Source organism: Nycticebus coucang, chromosome 7 (assembly GCF_027406575.1).
Source record: "Nycticebus coucang isolate mNycCou1 chromosome 7, mNycCou1.pri, whole genome shotgun sequence".
Lineage (NCBI taxonomy): Eukaryota > Metazoa > Chordata > Mammalia > Primates > Lorisidae > Nycticebus > Nycticebus coucang.
This window is the reverse complement of record NC_069786.1, coordinates 84,313,974-84,338,883: the sequence shown is the minus strand read 5'-3', so window position 1 is coordinate 84,338,883 and position 24,910 is coordinate 84,313,974. Positions and strand designations below refer to the sequence as shown.

At 33.4% G+C, this 24,910-nt stretch overlaps 1 protein-coding gene across 4 annotated transcripts in view; it reads left to right on the top strand.

Annotated features, from left to right (window-relative positions):
- Positions 1 to 20,768, top strand: part of CALCRL (calcitonin receptor like receptor) — a 100,914-nt gene extending 80,146 nt beyond the window's left edge. For all 4 annotated transcript variants that reach the window (XM_053598033.1, XM_053598031.1, XM_053598032.1 and 1 more), the window contains 7 exons: positions 2,205 to 2,331; positions 5,762 to 5,915; positions 7,384 to 7,444; positions 7,527 to 7,593; positions 11,975 to 12,193; positions 12,348 to 12,389; positions 17,765 to 20,768. In XM_053598033.1, the coding sequence (XP_053454008.1) occupies positions 2,205 to 2,331; positions 5,762 to 5,915; positions 7,384 to 7,444; positions 7,527 to 7,593; positions 11,975 to 12,193; positions 12,348 to 12,389; positions 17,765 to 17,980 (886 nt within the window). In that variant the 3' untranslated portion in view covers positions 17,981 to 20,768. The remainder of the gene's footprint in view (positions 1 to 2,204; positions 2,332 to 5,761; positions 5,916 to 7,383; positions 7,445 to 7,526; positions 7,594 to 11,974; positions 12,194 to 12,347; positions 12,390 to 17,764) is intronic.
- Positions 20,769 to 24,910: the final 4,142 nt, after the last annotated feature.

Here is a 24,910-nt window from a genome sequence, read left to right as displayed (position 1 = left end):
CATTATAATTAAAATATAAATATTTGTTTATGTTCCTAGCTACCATATTTCAGCTCTTCTATCATGCATTGTTATTGTTGAAAGTCTTCTTTAATGTTTGTTTTTCCCGATTCCAATTTTCTCCTTACCAATATTTCATATTTGCTAAGCGAATCTACTCAATATTTTGGTCATAATTTGAGAACTACGAAATTTTGGCTATATGTATGTGTGTGTGAGATCAGGAGTAAAGAGCAAAATTGTGTAGTTAAGAAAAACATTTTATTTTATTTTTTCTTGTGATGATAGCTAAGTTATTTAAATTCTCTTTCTAAAAGAGTGTATAACTGCAGGGGAGAGCAATTCCTTCCTCAATGATACTTGGCCCTCCACAGGCACAGGGTAAGCTCAAAGCAGGCATTTTAAAATGAGACCATGTGGACACATTTTATATACCCAAAACTTTCACCATAGGAGATTGATAAACTGCAGAAATAAGCCACACATATTACAATTGATTGACATAGAATATTCTTAACCAGACCTTTTCTCATATTTATCAGTTCACTTCACACTTAGTGAACATGAAGTAATCACATTGCTGCTATGGCATTTTATCAAAAAAGGAGAGCTGTCCTTTCCTTGATAGTGAATTTCCTGAACTAATAGCAATCATGCCACTTCTTTATTCAAAACTCCCAAAGATTCTTGTTTTCCATAAAATATCATCAATACTCTGTAGATAAGCCTTGATCACTGCCCGCCTGTCATTCCTCCTATCTGCTGCAAAGTCAAGTCAAAGGGAATAAGTCTGTAATGTGAAAATACTAGCCCTTCTCAGTTGTTTCTGTTTTAGTGGATTTTGGTGAGATTTCATGTACTTCTTGGTACATAACTGTCTTACTTACACTTAACAATATTCCACGAGCCATCTTGTCCATGAAGGAGGTCTTCCCTAATAACACAGAATTGGATTCCTTTGGGGGGGGTGGTAAAATACTAGAGCTATATATAGAATTACAGACCTACAGACGGAAAAAAAATGTCAAGGTCAATATAGCCTAAAATTTGCATTTTTAAATATAGGATACTTGGGCATCTCATCCCAATTCTAAAATTCCGGGCACACAATCTATGTAGGATAAGAGGAAGGAGTGATAAAATCAAGTAAAAATATTCTTAAAATTTCCAAAGTAGAAGTCTTTGGTTTTAATTCTATGCAGTGGGTTACATAGGTTGACAGTGTAAATTGCACAATTTTATAAAATATACAAAATAAGATTTTATGTCTGTGAGGGAATGATTCTTCATGTCTTCCTATATATGTGTTCAGACTTGACATTAAGTATTCAGCTTTAAGTAGATCATGTTCTTTATTTTAAAACTGTTTCTGAAATAAGCCTTTGAGTAAATGTTTAACAAAGAAAGCAATGGCTGAGCATAGGCAAGGCAGTCATAAATGGATGGTCAGGTTAGAGTGAGTGTGAATTCAGTCTTACGAGCTGCACAATTTATCATCAAGGGCACTTATTCCTGAAGTCTACTTCTCTATGAACTCCACAAAGATAATTCTTTTGTTTTATATAAGAGGAACTCCATTGAGTTTGCCCTATTTTATCATGGATCTCATGTATGGTTGGGCCAATTAGAAAAATTCAGTAAAGCCTCATTGACTGCTACCCTATATTGTATCTTTTCATCTACTCTAAACACATGGCTATCCTTCACAGAGCTGGTCTGCATAGTCAGCACCAGCACAACGAAACACAGGCTACATGTGTGTTACAAAACAAGCTGTATGTTGTCAAGAAAAGAGCATTGCCCGTGTGAAAATTTGACGGATAAAAAGTGTTCAAATTAATTAGCTGTACAATTTTTGATCAGTTGTCTCGCTTCACTAAATCCCAGTTTCTGGATTTGCATAATGAAGTAAGATATTAATCATATCCAGAAATCATTAGAAAAAATCTACATGGAAGCCTTCTACAGGCAAATTTCTTGTCCCTGTGTATGTCTGCTCCCCTAAAGCAATTCCTTCCTCTTTAGGTCTTAAGGAATTAGTTTCCCCTAATTAATCTTTTATAATGACTGATTCTTGGGGAGAAAAAAAATAATTCTTCCAGAATTAGAGTCATAGCTCTGAATTAGGAAACAATCTGATTTGTATGACGATTAATAAAAAGCATTTTACGATGTCAACACACTTTGTTTTTCTTGCCTTTTAGGAGCCTAAGCTGCCAAAGGATCACCTTACACAAAAATCTGTTCTTCTCTTTTGTTTGTAACTCTGTTGTAACAATCATTCATCTCACTGCAGTGGCCAACAACCAGGCCTTAGTAGCCACAAATCCTGTAAGTAAAACAAGAGTTTGTCCTTAGGTTCAAAGAGTTAGTGGGACAGTGCAGGGAGTGCTGACATATGTATTATGTGTGTAATTAAGTGCACGTATATTTTCAGGTCTGATAAACAGAGAGTGTATATAGATATATCCCACCCCAGAAAGCTAAATATTTCTCAACATTCTGCCACATACAAAAAGTAAACATCAAAAAGAGGAATGCGTTTCTCAACTCCATTATTTATATATGTTACACATACCTTCACCTCATATGGTTGTAGAATCTTGCTGCTAATGGGATAGAAAGGTTTATGACTACATAACATTTACTCAATCCAATGAAAAAGAATCAAAGCTATTAACTGTGTAGTTAGAAAAAATGACATATAAAGTGATATATTTAAATTAAGTTATATTTTTAGTATCAGGTAGACTTTAAGAAGTCAGTAAACCAGGATAAAAAAAAAGAATTATAAATCTCCACAAAGCAGTAAACTTCAAAGTGTGAAATTTTAAAAAAGAGCTACAAATTTCTGTTTTCATAAACATTTATACGTTGTTTCTTTAAAAGCCATATTTTAAATACATAGTTTAAAATTATTTATTAAATGTGTGCATTTTGTGCAAGTAATATGTATATGTAAATATGTTTAAATTAAAAGATCTACATACATATATGCACATTCAAATTTTTTTTTTTTTTTTTTTTTTTTGTGATTTTTGGCCGGGGCTGGGTTTGAACCCGCCACCTCCGGCATATGGGACCGGCGCCCTACTCACTGAGCCACAGGCGCCGCCCCACATTCAAATTTTTTAATCATCTATTTTCATAATCTTCATAGTATTGATGTGTATGTGTATAAAGTGTTTTTTTTTTTTCCAAGAATAAGTTATCTAATAACTGAGATCAGGGAAGGGAAGGAATTTTCACCCAATGGGTCAATAAACAACACTCTCAACTGTGTTTTATGTGTGTTTTTAGGGTAATTTCCAGAATTTTTAAATTCCCTACATTGTTTGCACATGTGCATCCGGATTGCTTAATCTTGTATATGTTCCACGCTAAAGTCACTGGGTTAGGAAACACACTGGGGTATAATTAGCAATATAAAAAACTGGCCAGTGTCCTGCTATTTTAGAGTAAATTTTCCTAGCAAAAAATGATACAAAGGTTTGTTATAAAGCTGCAGAGTAAGCAGTTCTAAATCCCACATTTATATACCAGGATGTGCTTAAATATACAAATTACAAACTGTAGTGTAATTATTTTGGAAAAATTTATAATTTGCTTCTGTCACCAGTACCCTGCACAGAAATATTTTTTCTGAAGCATGCTCTAAATTTTTTTAATCATAATAGTCTATAGATTAATTTTTAAATAAAATAAAAATTAGAACCCAATTAGATATAAATATCTGAAAACAATACAGATAAAAATTAGAAGCTAAATTTATTATATGTATACACATATAGTTATTAATTCATTTTTACCAGTGGGAGTACTTTAACATTGCATTTAATATAAAGGCACATTATTTAAAAATGAATGCCATGACTTCTGCAGGTACATTTAATGAAGGATAGGTCTTACAAATACCTTTATGTCAGGAAACATTGTGTGCAATAGTGAAAACAAAATTGGGATTATAAAAATAATGTTCAGGTTGTAGCTTTGATTAATGTGTGAATATTAGCAAATCATTTAACTTTTCTGGTACTCATTTTTTTACTTATAAAACATATGGCTAATGATAATGCACTTCTCACCAGATAAGAGAAGTGCATTATAAGCTTCTCTTATAAGCTTAAATAAAATAATATGTGTAAATATACTTTTTTTTAAAAAAACAGTCTCGAGCTGTCACCCTGGGGAGAGTGCCGTAGCATCACAGCTCACAGCAACCTGAAACTCTTGGGCTTAAGCAATTAATTTTCTTGCCTCAGCATCCCAGGTAGTTGGGATTATAGGTGCCCTCCACAATGCCCGGCTATGGGTTTTTTTTTTTTTTTTTTTTTTTTTTTGGTTGTAGTTGTCATTGTTGTTTGGCAGGCCCAGGCTGAGTTTGAACCCACCAGCTCTAGCCTATGTGGCTGAAGACCTAGCCGCTGAGACACAGGTGCTGAGCCAAATATACATTATTTTTAAGTTAATTCCTTTGCAAGTGTTATTATTACTATTTTATGATAATCCAATATTTCTTTTGCTGTACATTTTCTTTCCAATTTTCTTTTTATTTAAAAAATTTATTTAAAATGATAATAATAATTGTCACTAAATATTTACTGAGTTCCAGATTGAAAACTGGAATTGATAGGAATGGCAATGTGTTTCTGGGACAGCTTTAAATCTATTCTCCTTGTTAGGAGAGTGAACTATATCTCTTACCCATTTGTGGTTTTTTTACCCCATAAATGAACCTCCCTTCTCCTGCCTCTTTAAGAGTAGAAAAGAGAAAAGGAGACCTCAGGAAAAGAGGAGGAAAACTATATCTATATTTTTTCTTTTTACATACTGAAAACTTCAAATCCAATATTTGGATAGGATAATATATGGACTTATTAAATTATTATTTAATAAGAAGTTAAATTATTGTTATTACGGTTTTTTAGACAGAATCTTACTATGTTGCCCTCAGTAGAGAGCTGTGGCATCACAGCTCACAGTAACCTAAGCGATTCTCCTGCCTCAGCCTCCCAAGTAGCTGGGACTACAAGTGTCTGCCACAATGTCCGACTATTTTCTTGTTTCAGTTGTCATTGCCGTTTAGCTGGCCTGGGCCAGGGCTTGAACACACCAGCCTCGGTGCATGTGGCTGGCACTGTAACCATGTGCTACGGACACCAAGCCAGAAATTAAATTATTATCTAATTTAATGTATTAAAGTTTAATTAAAATTATATAAGCCTAATGCTCTCATTTTACACCAAAGAAGAAGATTCTTTAGAATTAAAGATTAAATTATTTAATTTAATTAATGAAACTTTCTATTACTTTCTTCATTCAAAGACATAGACTTTTAATGACTTGGTTTTAAAAATTAAGTTTTTTTTCCCAACAGAATACAGCAATCAAGGAATTCATGATGACATAATTAAAATAGATGTAAATAGGTATAAAGTTACTAATGTGTGAAAAATTTATACTTATTACTACATACTAACCACAAAACATGGAAGCATACATATCCCATAAATGAAGTAGATTTGGAATGTACACATTTTTTTGAGATATGCCATTATAAATCTTTGGAGTCTGTGGCTAAAACCTTTAGAGATATCATTAGATTTTTATGAAGACCGACATTGTATAAACCTGAATCATTAATGTGTAAGATTTTGTAAAGAGGAAAAAATAATTTTATATTTCCTGAATTAAACTAGACCATTGTTTTGCATGTAAATTCAGAAACAACTAGATGTTGATTGCTTTTCTCTCCCCACAGGTTAGTTGCAAAGTGTCCCAGTTCATTCATCTTTACCTGATGGGCTGTAATTACTTTTGGATGCTCTGCGAGGGCATTTACCTACACACGCTCATCGTAGTGGCCGTGTTTGCAGAGAAGCAACACTTGATGTGGTATTATTTTCTTGGCTGGGGTAAGTGCCATTGTACATCTACTGATTCTACTGATTCAAAAGCTTTTATAGGGTGGCGCCTGTGGCTCAGTGGGTAGGGCGCCAGCCCCATATGCCGAGGGTGACGGGTTCAAACCCAGCCCTGGCCAAACTGCAACAAAAAAATAGCCGGGCGTTGTGGCGGGCGCCTGTAGTCCCAGCTACTCGGGAGGCTGAGGCAAGAGAATCGCGTAAGCCCAAGAGTTAGAGGTTGCTGTGAGCTGTGACATCATAGCACTCTACCCAAGGGCAGTACAGTGAGACTCTGTCTCTACAAAAAAAAAGAAGAAGATTTTATAGTCCCCTGTAATACAAACATACTTGTGATTAATCATTTTGAAAGAATAGCAAGTAATTAACTTTTGTTATAAGTCAAAATATTTCAGTATCACTGTCTCATTGTTTTATTAGTCAATTAGTAATAGATATTGTTCTATTTAATATTCCAATGAATATTATGTCTTCACAGAATATGCAAATGACGAAAACCATAGAATTAGAATCCCAAGTTAAGGAACTAGTCTTTGCCCTGTTCTGAATCTTGTTCTTTTGGCTTGTGTAAGATGAGAGCATTAGGCTTATATAACTTTGAAGTTTCATTCTAAAAATATTTCTTTTTCAAAATTGTCACTTGGTATGAGTAATTGAATAAAGGCATCTAAAATCTATTTTTTGCACACACTATCCTGACATGGTATTATTCACAAAGCAAATGCAATTTATTTCTGGCATATTAAAATAAACTAGAATAATGCAAAATATAAAATGCAGAAAATGAATTCAATGGGTCTAGTTTCCAAAAATAAAACTAAAATTTCACTTATCTATCATCTGTCTGTGTGTCTGTGTAGAGCCACGTGTACACACACACACGATCTTTAGTATATTCTGGTTAACTTCTAAAACATTTTATCATTTCATATTTGAAAGATCTGATTTAGCATATTTAAAGCAAACAAAAATTGTGATCTAGAAATCATCTCTTTCTCTTCTTTCTCTGCTTCTTCAGATAAGCGCTTACCATTAATCTCGCTCTCAAGTGGAAGTTCCCATCAGTCTCAACTTCTTCCCATATCTGATAATCTACAAATATTGGCTGATTCCTTCTCACAGAAAGTATATTAATGCTAAGTTTCTTCTAAGCTTTACAGTTTAGGCAGCATATTTATGAACATTAAGCTCAAGAGTCCACTGATTCAAAATGACTTGTATAAGAAGAAAATGTATAAATACTTGTACACAAAAAAACACAAAATATAAATACCTAATAGTTTGTCATATTTATTCCTTTACTACACAGATAATATATATTCAATAAACATATGATGACTAGTTTTTTGTTTCTTTTTATTACTTCTAGGATATTCTGCAGTTTCACATTTCATTGGGTATTTTAGTTCAATCTATATGGAAAGCTTCCATTTATTTTCTTTTTATTTGATATTTACAGGATTTCCCCTGATTCCTGCTTGCATTCACGCTGTTGCCAGAAGCTTATATTACAATGACAAGTAAGATAATCTCTCTTTACAATTTTTATTCGTACTAAATAAAATGAAAATCTTCAACCTAATGTCCCTATTTTTTCCCTAGTTGCTGGATCAGTTCTGATACCCATCTCCTCTACATAATCCACGGCCCGATTTGTGCTGCTTTACTGGTATGTCATCAAAAAGTCTCCTTTCTTCATCACTGCTCACATTTCAACTGTACTTCCTGAATCATCTGTCCTGTGATATCCTTCAGGATCCCAGAGGCCACATACGACGTGCCCACAGCACTGAAATGAATACAGTTTACTGAAGGTGTCATATTTGATTTGTGGGTAGCAAAGTCCACAAGAATTTAGAATTAATCTGAAAGGGGTAGAGAGGCATCAGGACCAACAGTGGGACACTGTGACTATGCCTAGGCCTGAAGAGGGGACGGGACAGTTTTACTAGAGTTGGATGAGCATTGAGGGAGTTGTGGCCCTAGGAAGAGGAAAACATCTACTGCCCAAACCACAGCCTGGCAGGGAAGAAGAACTACAAACAAATACCCAGCCTTTTCTTTCTTCCCGTGTTCTGCTCTTTTGGTTCTCCCCATTAGCCCAAAGCAGCAATTGTGAGAAGGCCTAGGTAACAAGGCAATCCATAGCTGTCAGCTTCCTGGGGCACAGAGAAGAACAGAAAGCGGATCTAGTAGGGAGGTGCAGCACGTGAGGGAAGCCAATACACCCAGATAAGAGCAGCATTCCAATAAAGAAGGCTTGGATTCGGGCGGCGCCTGTGGCTCAATCGGTAAGGCGCTGGCCCCATATACCGAGGGTGGCGGGTTCAAACCAGGCCCCAGCTGAACTGCAACCAAAAAATAGCCGGGCGTTGTGGCGGGCGCCTGTAGTCCCAGCTACTCGGGAGGCTGAGGCAAGAGAATCACTTACGCCCAGGAATTGGAGGTTGCTATGAGCTGTGTGATGCCACAGCACTCTACCGAGGGCCATAAAGTGAGACTCTGCCTCTACAAAAAAAAAAGAAGGCTTGGAGTCAACAAACGACATTATTGCTTAAGTCATTTTATTGTTATAATAATTAGCACTTAATGCGAATGAACCAATTGGACATCTTTAGTGTGGTTGCAATGAAGCAGAAATCACAGTCAGGGCTTTTACTACACTATTTGAATGGGGAAATTAATTAATGCAGATTAGCATGCTTTCACTCACAGAGAGCATAATGCAGTTACAGCCTCTAGGAGTGGCACTCCAATGGCAGCTGGTATTAAATTGTATATTCAAAAAAGTGTTCTATTTCTCATCTAAAATGCAAAGCTTTCTGACTCTTGTTTTTACTCTTTCTTATATGAAATCCTTCTATCATTTTGCTATATTTGCCAGCTGCAATTTATTATATAATTATATTCAAACACTGTTCAAACCTGTTTAAAAATCTGTCATTTTTAAGCCATTCTCGTGAAAGGTTTTATGCTCTCATGAAAATTTTAATATACTTTAATGTAGATTATAGTGAAAATTTCAAAGGCAGAAGTACTCCATTCTTTTATTCCCCCCACATACTAAGGATGTATTTGACACACTGTGTTTAACTGCACCCTGAAACTGCCTGGCTTTGTATTCTTTGTATTCAAGGAGCCAGCATTGAATCCTGGCTCTGCCACAATTAGCTGTGCGTCTCAAACCAAGTCCTTTTTTTTTTTTTTTTTGTTCTTAAACCTCCCTGTGACTTAATTTTCTCATCTGTAGTGAAGAAATAATAGTACATACCTCACAGGGTATTGTAAGAATTCAATAAGATATTTTCTACTAAGTGATTAGCATAGTGCCTAATAATAAATTCTCAAAAAAAATGGTTTAAAAATGTTTTTTCACTTGTAATTTCTGCCTGATATCCAACTTCTGTCCTGAAAGAACTCAAAAAAAATTAAGATACATTGTTTGGGCCACCCAGGAACTTTTAAAACAAATACCAGACAACATTTTATTATAAAAGATCCGACTCCCGGAGGGTTATGTGATTTGAACTCCTAAATAAAAGAGGTTCTGGAAGTAAAGCACCTAGCAAATGCAAAATTTAAGAGCAGCTAACACAATCCTTAGAAAAACTTGTCCAGTTCAACTATAGGAAAGAAGAATAGCTGATGGGGGCGGATAAATTATCACATAGGCATGTAGCTCATCATCAAACTGCTCAGGAAGAAGTAAAGATCCACATTATTTTCATAAACCTTTTCCATCTTGCTGGCCTAAAACAAGATTTTCTACCAGGTTAAAATTGCTCTGTCCTTGTTTGAGCTCCAGGGCTGCTTTTCAGTTGTGGACAACTCCAAGCTCCTGGGAGGGTTCCTAGCAATCCTTCATATGGTCACGTGTTTTTGTCCAAACCACAAACAATTTGTGCTTTTTTGATTTTAACCACGATCAATTTTTTTCACTCACATTTCCTACATAACATTTCCTCTGAACAGGGTGGTATTGGGGTGACTTCAGCATTTTTGAGATCTTGCTAAGGGGAAGTTGAGGGAGGATACATTTAATTTAGGTTCAGTGAGAAACATTTGGGTCACCTGGGGGCATAGTTAAGTGATGATGGTCATTCTTATATGAGAATGGCTTCTAGAAACCCTCCTATAGCGGCTGTTCTGATGATTCTCCCTGCTTCCTCTCGTGACCTTGGGGTGGTATTGTAATTTGAAAATGTCATGATATGAACTTTATGGATGTTTCAGTAAAAATAGGTGTCTTTGCTCCTTAACTAGTCTTGCTCTAGGATGGACAAATAGTTCATCTGAAATTTAAACTGCCTATTCAGTTTTTCTTTAAAATAAATGGAAGTAGCTACACAAAATGAAGACAAAGGGATTATAATTCTGAAAATTATAGTATGTGAAAAACAGCCTAGAAAAAGCATCCAATTCACTGTGACACAAATCTTTACAGATTAGCTAACAAAAGAATTAATTCCATGGTCAATGCTAGCTCCTACTTTCTATTTTCACATTTTAAATCATACTTGCCATTTTGGAGGAACACTTTGCATTAAACATTTTTTTCATTTAGCAGACATCTAAACAGGAACATTTCTACTGTGTTTTTGTAATTGGTGATTTTATATATTAGGATTATAAAATATTCTATATTATAAATTTATAAGCATTATTAGCATTATGTTTTCTCCTATGGAATGGTAGCAATTTTAATTCAGGGCAGACTTTGGAACAGCAATGAATTCTTAGGGCAGGAATACATTTGGATGGGTGGAATCACAGCTGACATGTTGATTTGTCGTGTTTCATTCTTGCATCTGCTGAAGAGGCTTAGTCTGCTTTTGTCTTCATCACATTCCTGTGACTGTAAACATGTTACTTTTTATAGATGTGTTTCCATCAGGGCTATAGTGAGCTGTATATTTTTAAAGCATATGTTCCTTTGAATTCTCTGAGAACAGTGGCAGACTATTTTAATACTCATTAATTTCATAACACATGCCCTTTTATATTAGCAAATTTGTGTTATGTGTTAATTTATTTCCTTTATTAAATGTGATACTACCACTACTTTTACAATTTATTGAAATGCATACATATAAACTGTAAATACTGGTTTGTAGTCAGAAATTTTAAGATTATTTAAAGAAGAACAGGTGCTGCTGTGGATTTCTTCTGGGATTAAAGTCCGTAATCCTATGGATGCACGAGGAATGGGAATGGGCATAGAGAAAACGGGCAAAAGTAAACGATACTGACTTGGGTGAAAATAACAAAGAAAAAGAGATAAATAGGAGGGAATGTATTTCAGCAGGATCTTTTTCCCTTAGTTATACTGTATTTTCAAAAGGAATGTTGTCTCTTGAGAAAAGTTGTTAAGACCCAATAAACAGTAAATACGTAATTACCGAAAGAAACAGAAGGCCCTATGGAATGCCAAATGGTTTTTAACTCAGGATAACCTGTGCTGAATATTAACAGCATCAATTTTATTACTCAGTCTTCTCTAAGGATAAAGAAGATCACAGTACTATTGTGGACAGTGGTGGTGTTAATATTATTGTTCACAAAAGAAACGTAAGGATAAACCCCCGGCCCCCAAAAGAAAATAGTTATCATTGTATAATATATATTTGGAACATATATCATAAGGACACTGATGGAGAGGTGATGCCTTAAAATTAGAATTTGACCTAAACGGTTTTTTCTCTTTGAGCTGAAAATATTCAAAAGCTTTAGTTAGGAATATTTTTTTAATTGCGTGAGAAAATGAGCTGATAAAAACACTCAGATATTTCTCAACTGAATGTGTTCCACAATTATTCTACCTTCATTTTGTTTCTCTAAAATAGAAGTTCTTTAAAGTTGATGTACTTGTTAAATAAATAAATCACAATTCTAGAAATGCAAATTCAAATCATAGACAAATACACCCTTAATAGAACATATTCTTATGCATTAAAAATGTTCGAAGATTTATAAGATGGATGATCCTTTCATAAGGTTTCTTAATATTAAATGTAGGATGATTTATATATGCCATTTAATTTTCTTTGTAGGTGAATCTTTTTTTCCTGCTGAATATTGTGCGTGTTCTCATCACCAAATTAAAAGTTACACACCAAGCAGAATCAAATCTCTACATGAAAGCTGTGAGAGCCACTCTTATCCTGGTGCCATTGCTGGGCATTGAGTTTGTGCTGATTCCATGGCGTCCCGAAGGAAGGATTGCAGAGGAAGTCTATGACTACGTCATGCACATCCTTATGCACTATCAGGTATGCAGCTCTCGACAGCAAGAAGGCAGCTTTAGAAACTTGCAACTAAATTTTCTTACAGCATTGCTTTCCTTCTTGATCATTTATCCTGCAAGTTGGTTAGAAATGTATAGTTTTTCTTTTGAATTCTGATAATTCTGTTTTTCTTTTGCAGGGTCTTTTGGTCTCTACAATTTTCTGCTTCTTTAATGGAGAGGTATGGTAATTGATTTTATTCTTTCTATTATTCTACATGTACAGTATATTTTTTCTTTTAAAAAATAGGCTAATGTTATAAATTCCCAATAAATAACTATTTCAAACTTCATTTCTATTAGAGAAAAGATTAATAGAATCTCTCTTTTTTTTAATTTTTTATTTTGAACTCTTTTTTTTGCAATTTGGCCAGGGCTGAATTTGAACCCACCACCCTTGGTATATGGGGCCAGCACCTACTCACTGAGCCACAGGTGCTGCCCCAATAGAATCTCTTTTTATGTAGCTCGGGTCATATTGGAGTTCCCAGCGAGGGAAAAGTCAGCCTCACGTTGAAGTATTTTGTCCGTGACTTTTATTCACCTATTCTTTTGAACTACCATTTGAATCCTACTAAGTCTGGACTTTGTCCCAGGTACAGTGTTAGGTAATCCTTAACTTCATAGAATATACAATCTAATAGGAAATAGGATCAGCTATATGAAATAGGATCAGCTCATTTTCCCTCTTTTTTTTTTCTCTGCCCCACAATGAGGTTTTTTAAAACAATTTTACAGAACGTACTAAAGGATTAGAAACAATTAAACTCTCAGTTATACATGGAGAAGATGGAGTAGTTATGAAATTTAAAATAGTATGCTCCAATTCATAACATGGCAATGTGCTCTTGGATAGTTCCAGATTTTATCCAAGAAGTTCCTAATTTGGGAAGTTTCAAGCATTTTAAAAACTGGTACCATAATTTCTATGCATATCCATCATGGCTTGAGCTCCATCAACTTAGCCCTTTAGATGTTTTTAATCTACTTGACAAATTTTAACCTATAAGATTTTAGTAAAATGGAATAAAGTTTATAAATTCAGACAGCAACTGAGTGAGACATGAACACTTGATAAATGTGAATCTAATCACAAAGCTTCTTGGCCTTTTGGCTAAGATCAAATGCAGATGGGGATCATATGGAACCAGTTGGCATAACTTATGACAGCCATTCTTATAAAACAATGAACCTTGGAAATCATGTACATATTATGAAAAATAATAAAATGTTTTCCTTTGCTTAAGTAATATTTTGCTTTTTTCCTCTTGACATTTCATTTTAATTAAAAGTTAAAATATATTTTAATTTCAAAACATAGGTATTTATTTTATGTATTTATTTATTTATTAGGGTGTGGAACTGTCAAACATAGTAGACTTTATTTCATACCTTTAATGGTGTTTCCATAACTCTAGTGCAACACAGAAGTTGATAAGCTCTTTTTTGAAATCAGTGAGAAGTATAGACGAGAGAATGCAGTGAATGTAAATCACTTGGTTTAATAATAAAATGTAAATAGCATTTGCTATGTACCTCTATAGATTTATTATTGTATACACTGAATTAGACAATCCCGTATGCTGCCTATATAGGATTTAACAATTAAATACAGATGAGAGTGATAGGGAAGGCATGTCAAAGAATATGCATGAAATAGGAAAGGTATAGCTCTCTATCCACAGAAAAATATTTTATTTTTATGAAGTATAATTTTTAAATATTCAAAACATAATAATTAGCATAATATTTTGTGATGGGAAATGGCAATGCATTTAAGCACCAAAGATGCCACTTTCTTCCTGGCTGTGATATTTTGGGAAATGCTCAGAAATTTCAGAAATCTGAGTTTGCCTTTCCTAAACAGATAATAAGAGCAAGGTCCTCAAAATAAGTTTTCAAGGATTAATGTAAACTAGGGATTGTAAAGTTTTTGGCACCCTAAAACTTTACTAGCTCTTCAGTGTATTTTGGATTACTAGATTAACAAATATTCATTTTCAAAAATACACATACTAACAGGAATATTAATCATACTGGAATCAAAATCTCAAATTGGCCCTTTTATTTGGAAAGAGTGTCCAGGGAATAGCCAACTAATTGCCTAACACTTCTGTTGTACTCTATCTGTGTAAGCAAAAGAGACACAGAACCTTGATCTTCTGCCATGTCCTAAAATTGAGACCATTTTGGCATTAGAAAATGGCAATAATAAAAAGATCTTTGAGCCAGGTTGTTACCAAATCCTTTGTGATTCTTTGATACCCATCTCGTTTAGTTCATCTCTTGTGATGCAATCTCTGAGTATGACTCATATCTCATCTTAAGAGACTATAATCCCTCCTCTTGTGTCTCATTGCCTCTTAGTTTTTCCCACTCTCATAACATGAAGAGACACCTGCCAAATTCATTTTGTGTGTTTCCAACTATGTCATGTACTTTTTAAAATCATTTGCTCAGGCACAGTGGTGTGGGCCTGTAATCCCAGCTTCTCAAGAGGCTGAGGAAGAAGGATGGATGAGCCTAGGGATTTGAAGTTGCAATGAGCTATGTTGCCACTGCACTCTACCCAGGGTGACAGCAAAACTCTGTCTTAAAAAAAAGTTTATTAAACATAGCCACTTTTAAGGCTGGATGTGGTGGCTCACACCTGTAATCCTAGTACTCCGGGAAGCTCAGGCAGGTGGACTGCCTGAGCTCAGAGGTTTGACACAAGCCTGAGCAAGAGCGAGAAATAAAAATAGCCTGGCACTGTGGCAGGCACCTGTAGTCTCAGATACTTGGGAGGCTGAGGCAAGAAAGTCGGTTCAGCCCAAGAATTGAAGGTTGTGGTGAGCTATGACACCATGGCACTCTACCCAGGGCGACAGCTTGAATCTCAATATTAAATCTTTAAAGAGGGATTACTTATTTTTGATCATTTTCTAGTCTAATAGGTCAAGAAAACTCAATTCTGCAAATCACAAATTTCTATGGCAAATATATATTCCTAGGACGTCTAAAGTTTTATAGGATTTTTCAAAGTCCTGTCTCAAAAAAATAATTTAGAAGTAGCCACATTTACTAAACTTTCTTTGACAAATAGGTGTGATATTGTCTTAGAAGAAGTAGATGAAAAGTATAATATCCTTACAAAGAATGACATAAACAATCTGAAGCCTACAAGGCCTGAGACTTCTTAATTAGATTTATTTTTAATTTTTTTTTTAATAGACCCGGCAGTTCAGAAAATTTCTATTGCTTATTTGATGATTTAGTTGGAAAGAAGAAATAAGGTGATGACCCTTATAAAAGTATTTATATTTCAAGAGTAAACAGTCAAATATCTCAAAATTTGTTTTGCTTTTTAGAACTGAATTTGAGCTTCACTTTACGAATGTAGTACTAGACTCACAACTGTTGTTTCCTGTCAACTTCCCAACATTTACGTAGAATTTTTTGTAGAAAGCTACATTCTACTTCCTTTCAATCAGAAGCTACATAATCAATCCAGCAATAAGAAAAAAAATGTATTAAGCAGAAAAATAAGGACCAAGTATAGTTTCCATCAGAAATATACAGATAATTAGGCAAAAATCATTTTTGTTTTAAGTCTCCAACAAATTCACGACCTAAAGCTCCCTGATTTGTCATTTGCCTATGTTCTTGAGGATATTACTTTAGAAATTTAGATATTTGTAGAACTTGAATTATATTACTAAATCGGGGGAAACAACTTATGATCATTTAAAAGATGAATCATTTTATATCCCTTTAAGTGCTTTTATTTATATAGTCACCATATATAAAGAAATCAGCTTGAAAGTCCTAATTGCTGAACTTCATAAAATATACCTTTTGATGCCATATTTATTATATATATTGTTAATTATATAGAGAACCTAACTCGAGTTCTAATCTTGAGTTCTACCTAAAGAAATTGTAGACTCTATATTTGCTCCTTTCTTCTTTCCTAAAAACATGAAATGAGATAGTAAAACTTGGTGTTCATTTAAAGTGACAGAACCAGGAGACTTTAACAGGACTTTGAAGAATCCTATAAAACTTTAGACATCCTAGGAATATATATTTGCCATAGAAAGTTTGTAATTTACAGAATTGAGCTCTCTTGACCTATTATACTAGAAAATGATAAAAAAGTAATCCCTTTTTAAAGATTTAATATTTATTTGTAAAGCCCATTCTGCATACATCAGCCTGCACTTTTCTTAGAAACTCCTAAGCAGTAAAAAGAATGTATCCACTGATAACTGCTGAGCTGGAGAAATAGTAAGGCTACTCACCCAACCTTCTCTTCCCTGGAAGGTAGGCAGAGCTATACACTATGGGGCAGAGAAGGGAGTGGGTACCACCTGTGTTATACCTGTATAAAAAAAAAGAAAATTCAGAGTTCTTCACCATTTCAAAAAAAAAAAAAAATTAAGCCCTTTTTAAAGATTTAACATTGATTTGTATGCATGAATATAGTGAATAGAAAGTTGAGGAATTCTAAATAAAAAGTAGAAAGTTTAAGAATTATTTGATGAGTATATAGACCATGAGTTAGTGGAACCCTGTTTTTAGATGCTCAGATTCCTCTTGGGGATCAAGGAGCCATAGAGAGCTTGGCGAAGACCATTCAAAGTGACACACACTATGAGCAGACATAGGTCGGGTCACAGAGATTTGACTAATGCTTTCATAACCGAGAAGCAGACTTCTCAAAGCCAGTCCGCTCACTCATCATACCTGTAAATATTCAGGTAATCAGGAAGGAGATGTATTCGAATATTCTCATTTGTGCCTACTGACTTGAGGTGAAGAAAACTACCTTATTGTCTTAAATTCAATTAAAACCACAATCACTGTATATGACCTGTTTATCCCTGATCTCTAACTTCAGAGAAGAAGAATGAGTCACTGAACTTTAAATTCATTTGGCAGAAGGGGTCCAGATATGTGAAAGTGGAGTAGTCACATTCCTAAACATTTTCCTCCATTTTTTCCACTAAATATTTAACCCATTTGTAATTATTTATTCATGGGTATGTATGGGCAGTCCATGACTACTTTGTTATTTTTCTTTTTTAAAAATATAGCACAATTCCTGGCATATGATAATCATTCAGTAAAAGGTTGCTGCTGTTTCTAAGGACGATGAAGAATTACATTTTCTACATCCTGCTTTCTGTTTTTCTTTTATACTCTCAACTATCTTCTCATTCTATTAATAAAGACATTAACATAAAACTATATGTTGTAAACTGGTAAGTGGGAGAGTTGCTAGATTGATTATTTGACAACACTATATACATATGCAGGATTAAAGCTTTGAAGACAAGGCATGGTACAAGCATATTAATGGAATCTAAAGTAATTGCAACATATTTCCTAATGAAAATATGGTTTACTAAACTTAATTTTTTAATTAAGAAAACAAAGCAATATTAATCACTAATTAACATCAATTTTTTTAAATGTTTGTCTACAAAGCCTATTTTTATTGTGCTTTGAATACAATTTCTTCATTGCAGTTAATGGATTGACTTTGTTCCTTCTGTTCCTTTGTGATTGATAGGTTCAAGCAATTCTGAGAAGAAACTGGAATCAATACAAAATCCAATTTGGAAATAGTTTTTCCCACTCAGACGCTCTCCGTAGCGCATCTTACACCGTGTCAACAATCAGTGACGTTCCAGGTTATAGTCATGACTTTCCTAGTGAACACTTAAATGGAAAAAGCATCCATGATGTTGAAAATGTTATCTTAAAACCAGAAAAGTTATATGATTGAAAACAGAGAGATGATCGCCTGTTTTGTGCCACTTCTAACTCAAAGACTTGGATTCATGACTTTATAGCCAGAAGACTTCAGTATTAAATGAATTTTTTGAATGTCATAAAGAAAAGCATCACAGGAATTCAGTAATGTTTTATTGCATAACAACCAGCTCTATGAAAAAACCCCCTGGTCTGTAATGTTTTCCAGGAAATACTCTCGCCATGATTGATGTCAAACTACCAACCTGACATGTGGAACTGGAGAAAAGACAAGCCTAATCAACTCCTGTGGATTGGTGTGAGCCAGCTCCTGCACACCACACATGAATTCACACAGGAATGACTAAACTTCCTATACACGTTGGGCGTGATTCTCCTCTTGTTTCCATAAAAGACCTAGCTAAGGCTTACGGACTTAAGGAAACATTAATTTTTTGATTGTTTGCTTTAAAAATCTTTCTCACATCTCAATTAGAGCAGCTGAATTTTTTTTGCCCAGAAAGTACCCTAGTATTTTTTCTAATTACATTCTTGAATGGCCCAAAGAGTGAGTTACCCCTGTTGGCTTACTATCTTTTTTTTTCTTTTTTTTTTTTTATTGTTGGGGATTCATTGAGGGCTTACTATCTTTTATCTAAGAAAAGCAATTGACGAGAATTGCTGTGAGCTATTTACTCATTTACTGTACACATACATCACAGTTATACGCCATGTCATATCTCTTTTTGAGAACTGGTGAACAGGATATGTGTTCACAGTCCAAATCTGTGTCATTAGGGAGACATCTTGGTTGATGTTACAAAGTGCCTCATCATGCACTTCTTGTCTTACTACACAAGTGAGAGGAAATCAGTTTTCCCCGTATCTGTAAATAGACACTTTGCCCCTTCCATTTCTACTGTGTAGACAAATTAGCAATCATTTTCATAAAAGAAATCAATGAAGGATTTCTTATTTTCTTGCAATTTTGTAAAAAAAAAAATATGAAAAGTGCCCTTGTAAATACACCATTATTTTATTTTATATTCTCAAATCACACACAACTTAGGTAATTTTTAAAAGGCAAATACATAATACAATAATGTATAGATATTAGTATCTGATACTGTCTGAGCTGACTTTATAAGAGTGTAGAATTCTATATTTGGTAAATATTTTAATGACAACCAGATGCCAGCATCAGAAGTTTGAAAACTAAGAAAACAGAAACATCTATAATAAGATATAAAATATTTATTTCAAAACCATAAGACCATTATTTTATTGAGTATTTTTGTTTTGCTGATTCACACTTTAATAAAGGTGTGCTAGACATAGTTCTCCTTTTATTTTGACGAGGAATTGATATTCTAATCCAGGAAATTTTAAACAACTACTGTAATAAATGCCAGTCTGCTACTCTTGTGGTTTTACCTTATTAAAATATTATTTTATTGACTTTTACTATATGAAGATGCATGACTTTGAAAATGTACTAGGTAATTCAAGAAAAAAAAAGACTAGAAGAATAAAATGTATATCATATGTAATGTTTTAATATTTTAATAGAGCTACTGTACGTGTTCATACAAACCGGTGAAAGACTTGAATATATCATTAAGGAAAAATTTTTTTCAAGTGGTATGGATTAAATAAATGTGGAAGAAAGCCATGCTAATGAATTTAAATGGGATTCAGTTTCTCTAATGTTATTTTTCACTATAGTCTCTTAGAACAGGAATGACTTCAAATTGTAAAACTCAATTTTGCAAGTCATTATATATATATGTTTTTGAAGTGTCAAGCTGCTTAAAATTGATTAAATTAATGGATTAGTCATTATAAGTTGTTTATTAAACTGTCAATATATAGTGAGTTCAGAATTCAGTTGAAATTGCCATGAAATAATATCTGAGTGATAAGAATTAACATTAAGTGGTCTAGTGAATATTTACAATTTATCTATACATATAAAGGTATTCCTTAGTTTAAAATTTATGGATTTCATAGTAAGCTTTCATAAAAATGAAGACTTTCAACTGCCTAAATTATAGAAAAAAATCCTTTTAATAAAGTCAGTTCTTAGCTTTGTATTATTCAAAGGAATAGATTCAAATCCTTTGCTGATGATGTTCACGTATTTCAGCATTCTTCTAGACAAACTATCAAGTCTGAATCATAAATAACAGTAGAAAATGTTGAATTATCAGAGAACATTATACTAAATGATATCCTAATTTTCAAGTATTTTTGTTGTGTTTGTATCATATTGAGCTTAGATCAGATTTCTTTTATAGCTGGAGTTCATCTATTGTATGATCTTCAAGTGTACCAGTCAGTTCATGATTAATCACTGTTAGTTTTAGGAGTAAGATTTTTAAACATCATACTTCTCTAAAGTCGAAGTGCTAATTAAGATCTTTGTATCATACTGGGAAAGGAAAGTAAATCTGATAATTTTGGAAGCGAACTTCTTTGGTATGTGAAACAAATTGGGGGAATTTCTTGCTTTTAAAACATAAAATTGCCATTTTCTGCGATTACTTGTGAAAACTATATATTAATTTTCTAAAAATTTAAATCTGTTTTTCTGAAGTAGTTTTCCAGTGCATTTATTCATAAAATATCTATTCTGGAATTTAGTGTTTGTTTAAATAGAATCCATTGTACATAAAATTAGCAGTAATTGTGGTGCTGTATTTATTGCTTACAATGTTTTTAAAAATGTGATCTTATTTCAATTTTCTCTTTGTTTTAATCTGCTAATAGAAGTCACCATGTAGCTGTAAAAATATAATAAAATATTCTTGACAATTAAAACACGTTTTGCCTATTATAGTATGTCTCCATTTTTATTGTATGAAAATATTGTAGTTAAGAGTTAGATTTTCATTTATATTATTGGAGTGCTGAAAAATTTAATTTATAAACATAATTTTTATGGCAATCAGTGGTACACTTCTTAGAGTCAACAAATATATCTCTACTATCCTCTCAAAAGTTTTCAATAAACCATTAAGTGAATCAATAAACCAATTAAGAAAAGTTATGTTTTGTTTTTAAAGTAAAAAATTTCAAGTAAACTACATTGTATGCAAATTGCTTATTATGATGAATGAAAGGAAAAGATGCCTGGAAATAAGAAAATGTTCAGGGATTCATCTCCTTTCTGCACTAAATTCCATTATGTACTTTGTGTTAAATACCAGAAAGATAAAGAAGAAGAAGGATTTGAAGATAATTTTAAAAGAGGGCATAGCCATGACTCTCACACAAGTGAAAAATGGAAATGTGTCAAAGATATTGTTTAACTTATTACTTTATAGGAGAGCCAGTAAGATATAACAACTTAAAGCATTATTCAGAATATCACATGCAGGCCTGATTGCAGTGCTTCACCCCTGTAGTCCTAGCACTCTGGAAGGTCAAGCGGAGAATATTCCTTGAGGTCTGGAGTTCAAGACCAGACTGAGCAAGAGTGATGCCCTGTCTCTACCAAAAATAGAAAAAAATTAGCTAAGCATTGTGGTGCACACCTGTAGTCTCAACTACTCAGGAGGCTGAGGCAGGAGGATTGCCTGAGTAGAGGAGTTTGAGGCTACTGTGAGCCAGGATAACTCCATGGCACTCTTGCCTAAGTAACAGAGTGCTACTCTGTCTCCAAAAACAAGCAAAACAAAAACAAAATACCAAAATATTGCACATATATGAGAATATAGGAAATATTGAAATTAATTTATAAATAAATGCAAAACTGCCAAATCCTTAAGACAATAATAAGTTGAACTTGAATGAATAATTAATTTTTATTCTTATGATCAAGAATGATGTGCATTTTTATCAGTTTTCTATAATATATACGTAGATACATCATAGACATTTCAAAACTTTTGCAATTTATTTCTTAAATTACCCCCTCCTTTTCATTATAGTAATACCAAAGAAGAATATTCTTGTTACAAAATATTGCCAGTCTCATAAGGTTTGATCCAATTATTTATATAGGTACACAAAAGTATTCATTTACAGTATAGACATCCTTAAATTTGTTTTACAAATCTAGAACCATTCTACATTTTTAATAGCTTCATTGAGATATATACTTCATGTACCATATAATTCATCTACTTAAAGTAGTTTTCAGTACATTAGTAAAGCATATTTTAGTATATTCACAGATACGTGGTACCACCACAGCAACTACTTCATTATATTGTTATGACCTTGAGGAGAAAGAACGTATCTGTCAGACACCACTTCTCAATCCCTACATCCCTACTCCCATTCCAGCCCTACTCACCGCTAGTCTACATTTTGCATCAATAGATTTCCCTACTCTGGACTTTCTACGAATGGAATCATACGGTATAGATTTTTTGTGACTGACTTTTTTCACTTATAATGTTTTCAAGGTTCATTCATGTTTTATGTTGCACTTTTCATTCATTTTTGTGCCTGGATAATATTCCGTTTGGGGTATACGCTTTTGTTTTACACAATGTTTATGTAAAACAAAAGAGTATAACTTTGTCACATTCAAAGTTTTCATTTTGGGGTGGTATTAGAAATGCTGGGTCATACTGTAACTCATTTTACATTCCCATGAACAGTGTTTGGGGTGTTCTTATTTCTCCACATTTCCTCCCACATTTGTCATTACCTGTCTTTTTTATTTTAGCCACCTTAACAAGAGAAAAATAGCACGGTGTAGTCTAATTTGCATTTCCATGATGGATAAATATAGGGAACAACTTTTCATATGTATTTTTGGCCATTCGTATCTCTTCTTTGGGGCTATGTCTTCTCACATTCTTTGCCCATTATTAATTTTGTTATTTGTCTTTTAATAATGGAATTGCAAGGTTTTTTTTTAAATTTATTCTAGACACATGTTCATTATTAGAGAAATAATGTGCAAAAATTTTCTCCCATTCAATAATTACCTTGTCACTTTCTTTGAAGCACAGAACGTAATTTTTATAAAGTATAATTTATTTTTTTGCTATTGCTTATATTTTTATTATCATCTAAGAATGCTTTGCCAAATTCAAAAGCAATAAGATTTGCCCCTACAATTTATTCTAAGTATTTATAATTTTCGCTTATATGTTTGGGTATTTGGTCCACTTGAGATAATTGCTGTAAGTGGTATGAGGTAAGGGTACAACTTCATTCTTTTGCATATGGCTATTCCTTTGTTCCAGCACCATTTGTTGAAAACACTGTTTCCCTTTGAATGGTCTTGGTGTCTTTAACAAAATCATTTGATCTTAGATGTATGGGTTTATTTCCAGATTCTAAATTTAATTCCCTTGACCCATATGTCTGTTCTTGGGCTTAAAACAAAATGTCTTGATTTCTTTTGCTCTATAGTATGTTTTGAAATCGGGAAGCATAAATTATTTTATTTTATTATTCTTTTTCACGATTGCTTTTGCTATGCTGAATCTCTTGAACTCCATATACACATTTTGGAATCAGATTTTCAATTTATACAGATTATCACCTAGAATTCTATAGGGATTGTGTTGAATCTGTAGGTAATTTGGGGAGTATTGCTCTCTTAATGTTAAATGTTAAATCCTCTAATCCATGAACATAGAATGATTTTCCATTTATTTAAATATTTCTTAATTAATTTTGAAAATATTTTGTTTTCAGAGTATAAGTTTTTTTGTTGTTTTTTTTTTTTCTTTTTCACAGTCTCAAGCTGTCACCCTGGGCTGAGGCTGAGGCATCAAAGCTCACAGCAACCTCCAACTCTTGGGCTGAGGTGATTCTCTTGCCTCAGTTTTTCTATTTTTAGTAGACATGGGGTCTTGCTTTTTGTTCAGGCTAATCTCGAACTCGTGAGCTCAAGCAATACACATGCCTCGACCTCCCAGAGTGCTAGAATTACAGGTGTGAGCCACTGCACCTGGCCCAGAGTATAAGTTGTATACTACTTTATTATGTTTATTCCTAAGTATTTTACTCTTCATAATACTATAAATGGAATTGTTTCTTTAATTATGCTTTTGTATCACTTATTGAAATACAATTGGATTTTGTATATTGGTCCTGTGTTATGCAACCCTGATATTAGTTCTAACCTATTGTAATGAATTCTTAGTGATTTTCTATATGAAAGTTCATGCCATTTGAATAGAGAGATATTTTTACTTCTTCTTTTCCAATCTGAATGTCTTTTGTTGTTGTTGTTGTTGTTGTTGTCTAAATGTCATGGCTTGAACCTCTAATGAAGTGGTATTTAGAAGCAGCAAGAGTTAACATCATTGTCTTATTCCTGATTTAAAGTATCCAGTCTTTTGTCATTAAGTACGGTATTAACTTTGGATATTTTTGTAAATGCCCTTTATCAGGTTGAAGAAATTCCCTTTCATTTCTATTTCAATGATTGCTGTTCTTGTAAAAGAAAAATGTTAATCTTGAGAAATAGTTTATATGCATTTCTGAGATTTTCCTGTGAGTTCTGGTCTATGTCCCGTGGATACTATGTATTGCATTAATTTATTTTCAGGTGATAGAGCAATCTTATGTCCATGGGATAAATCCCACTTGTCCACAGTGTCTATTTCTTTGTATATGTTGTTGAATTTTATCTTCTAGTGTTTTGTTGAGGAATAAAAATATTAGTCTGCAATTTTCTTTCCTTTTGGTGTATTTGTCTAGTTTTTGTATCAGGATAATACTGACATCATGGAATGATGAGAAAAGTACTCCCTCTTCTATTTTTTTACATGAGTTTGTAAAGATTTAGTATTCATTCTTCTTTAACAAATTCATTGGTGAAGCCATCCAGCCTGAGCCAGATGTAGGTAGTTTTCTGATTCAATCTCTTCACATTATATAGCTCTATTCAGACTATCTATTTCTTTGTGATCCAGTTTCGATAGCTCTGGGAATTTGCCCATTTCATAAAATTTATCTAATTTTTTAACTATACATATAAAATGATGAACAT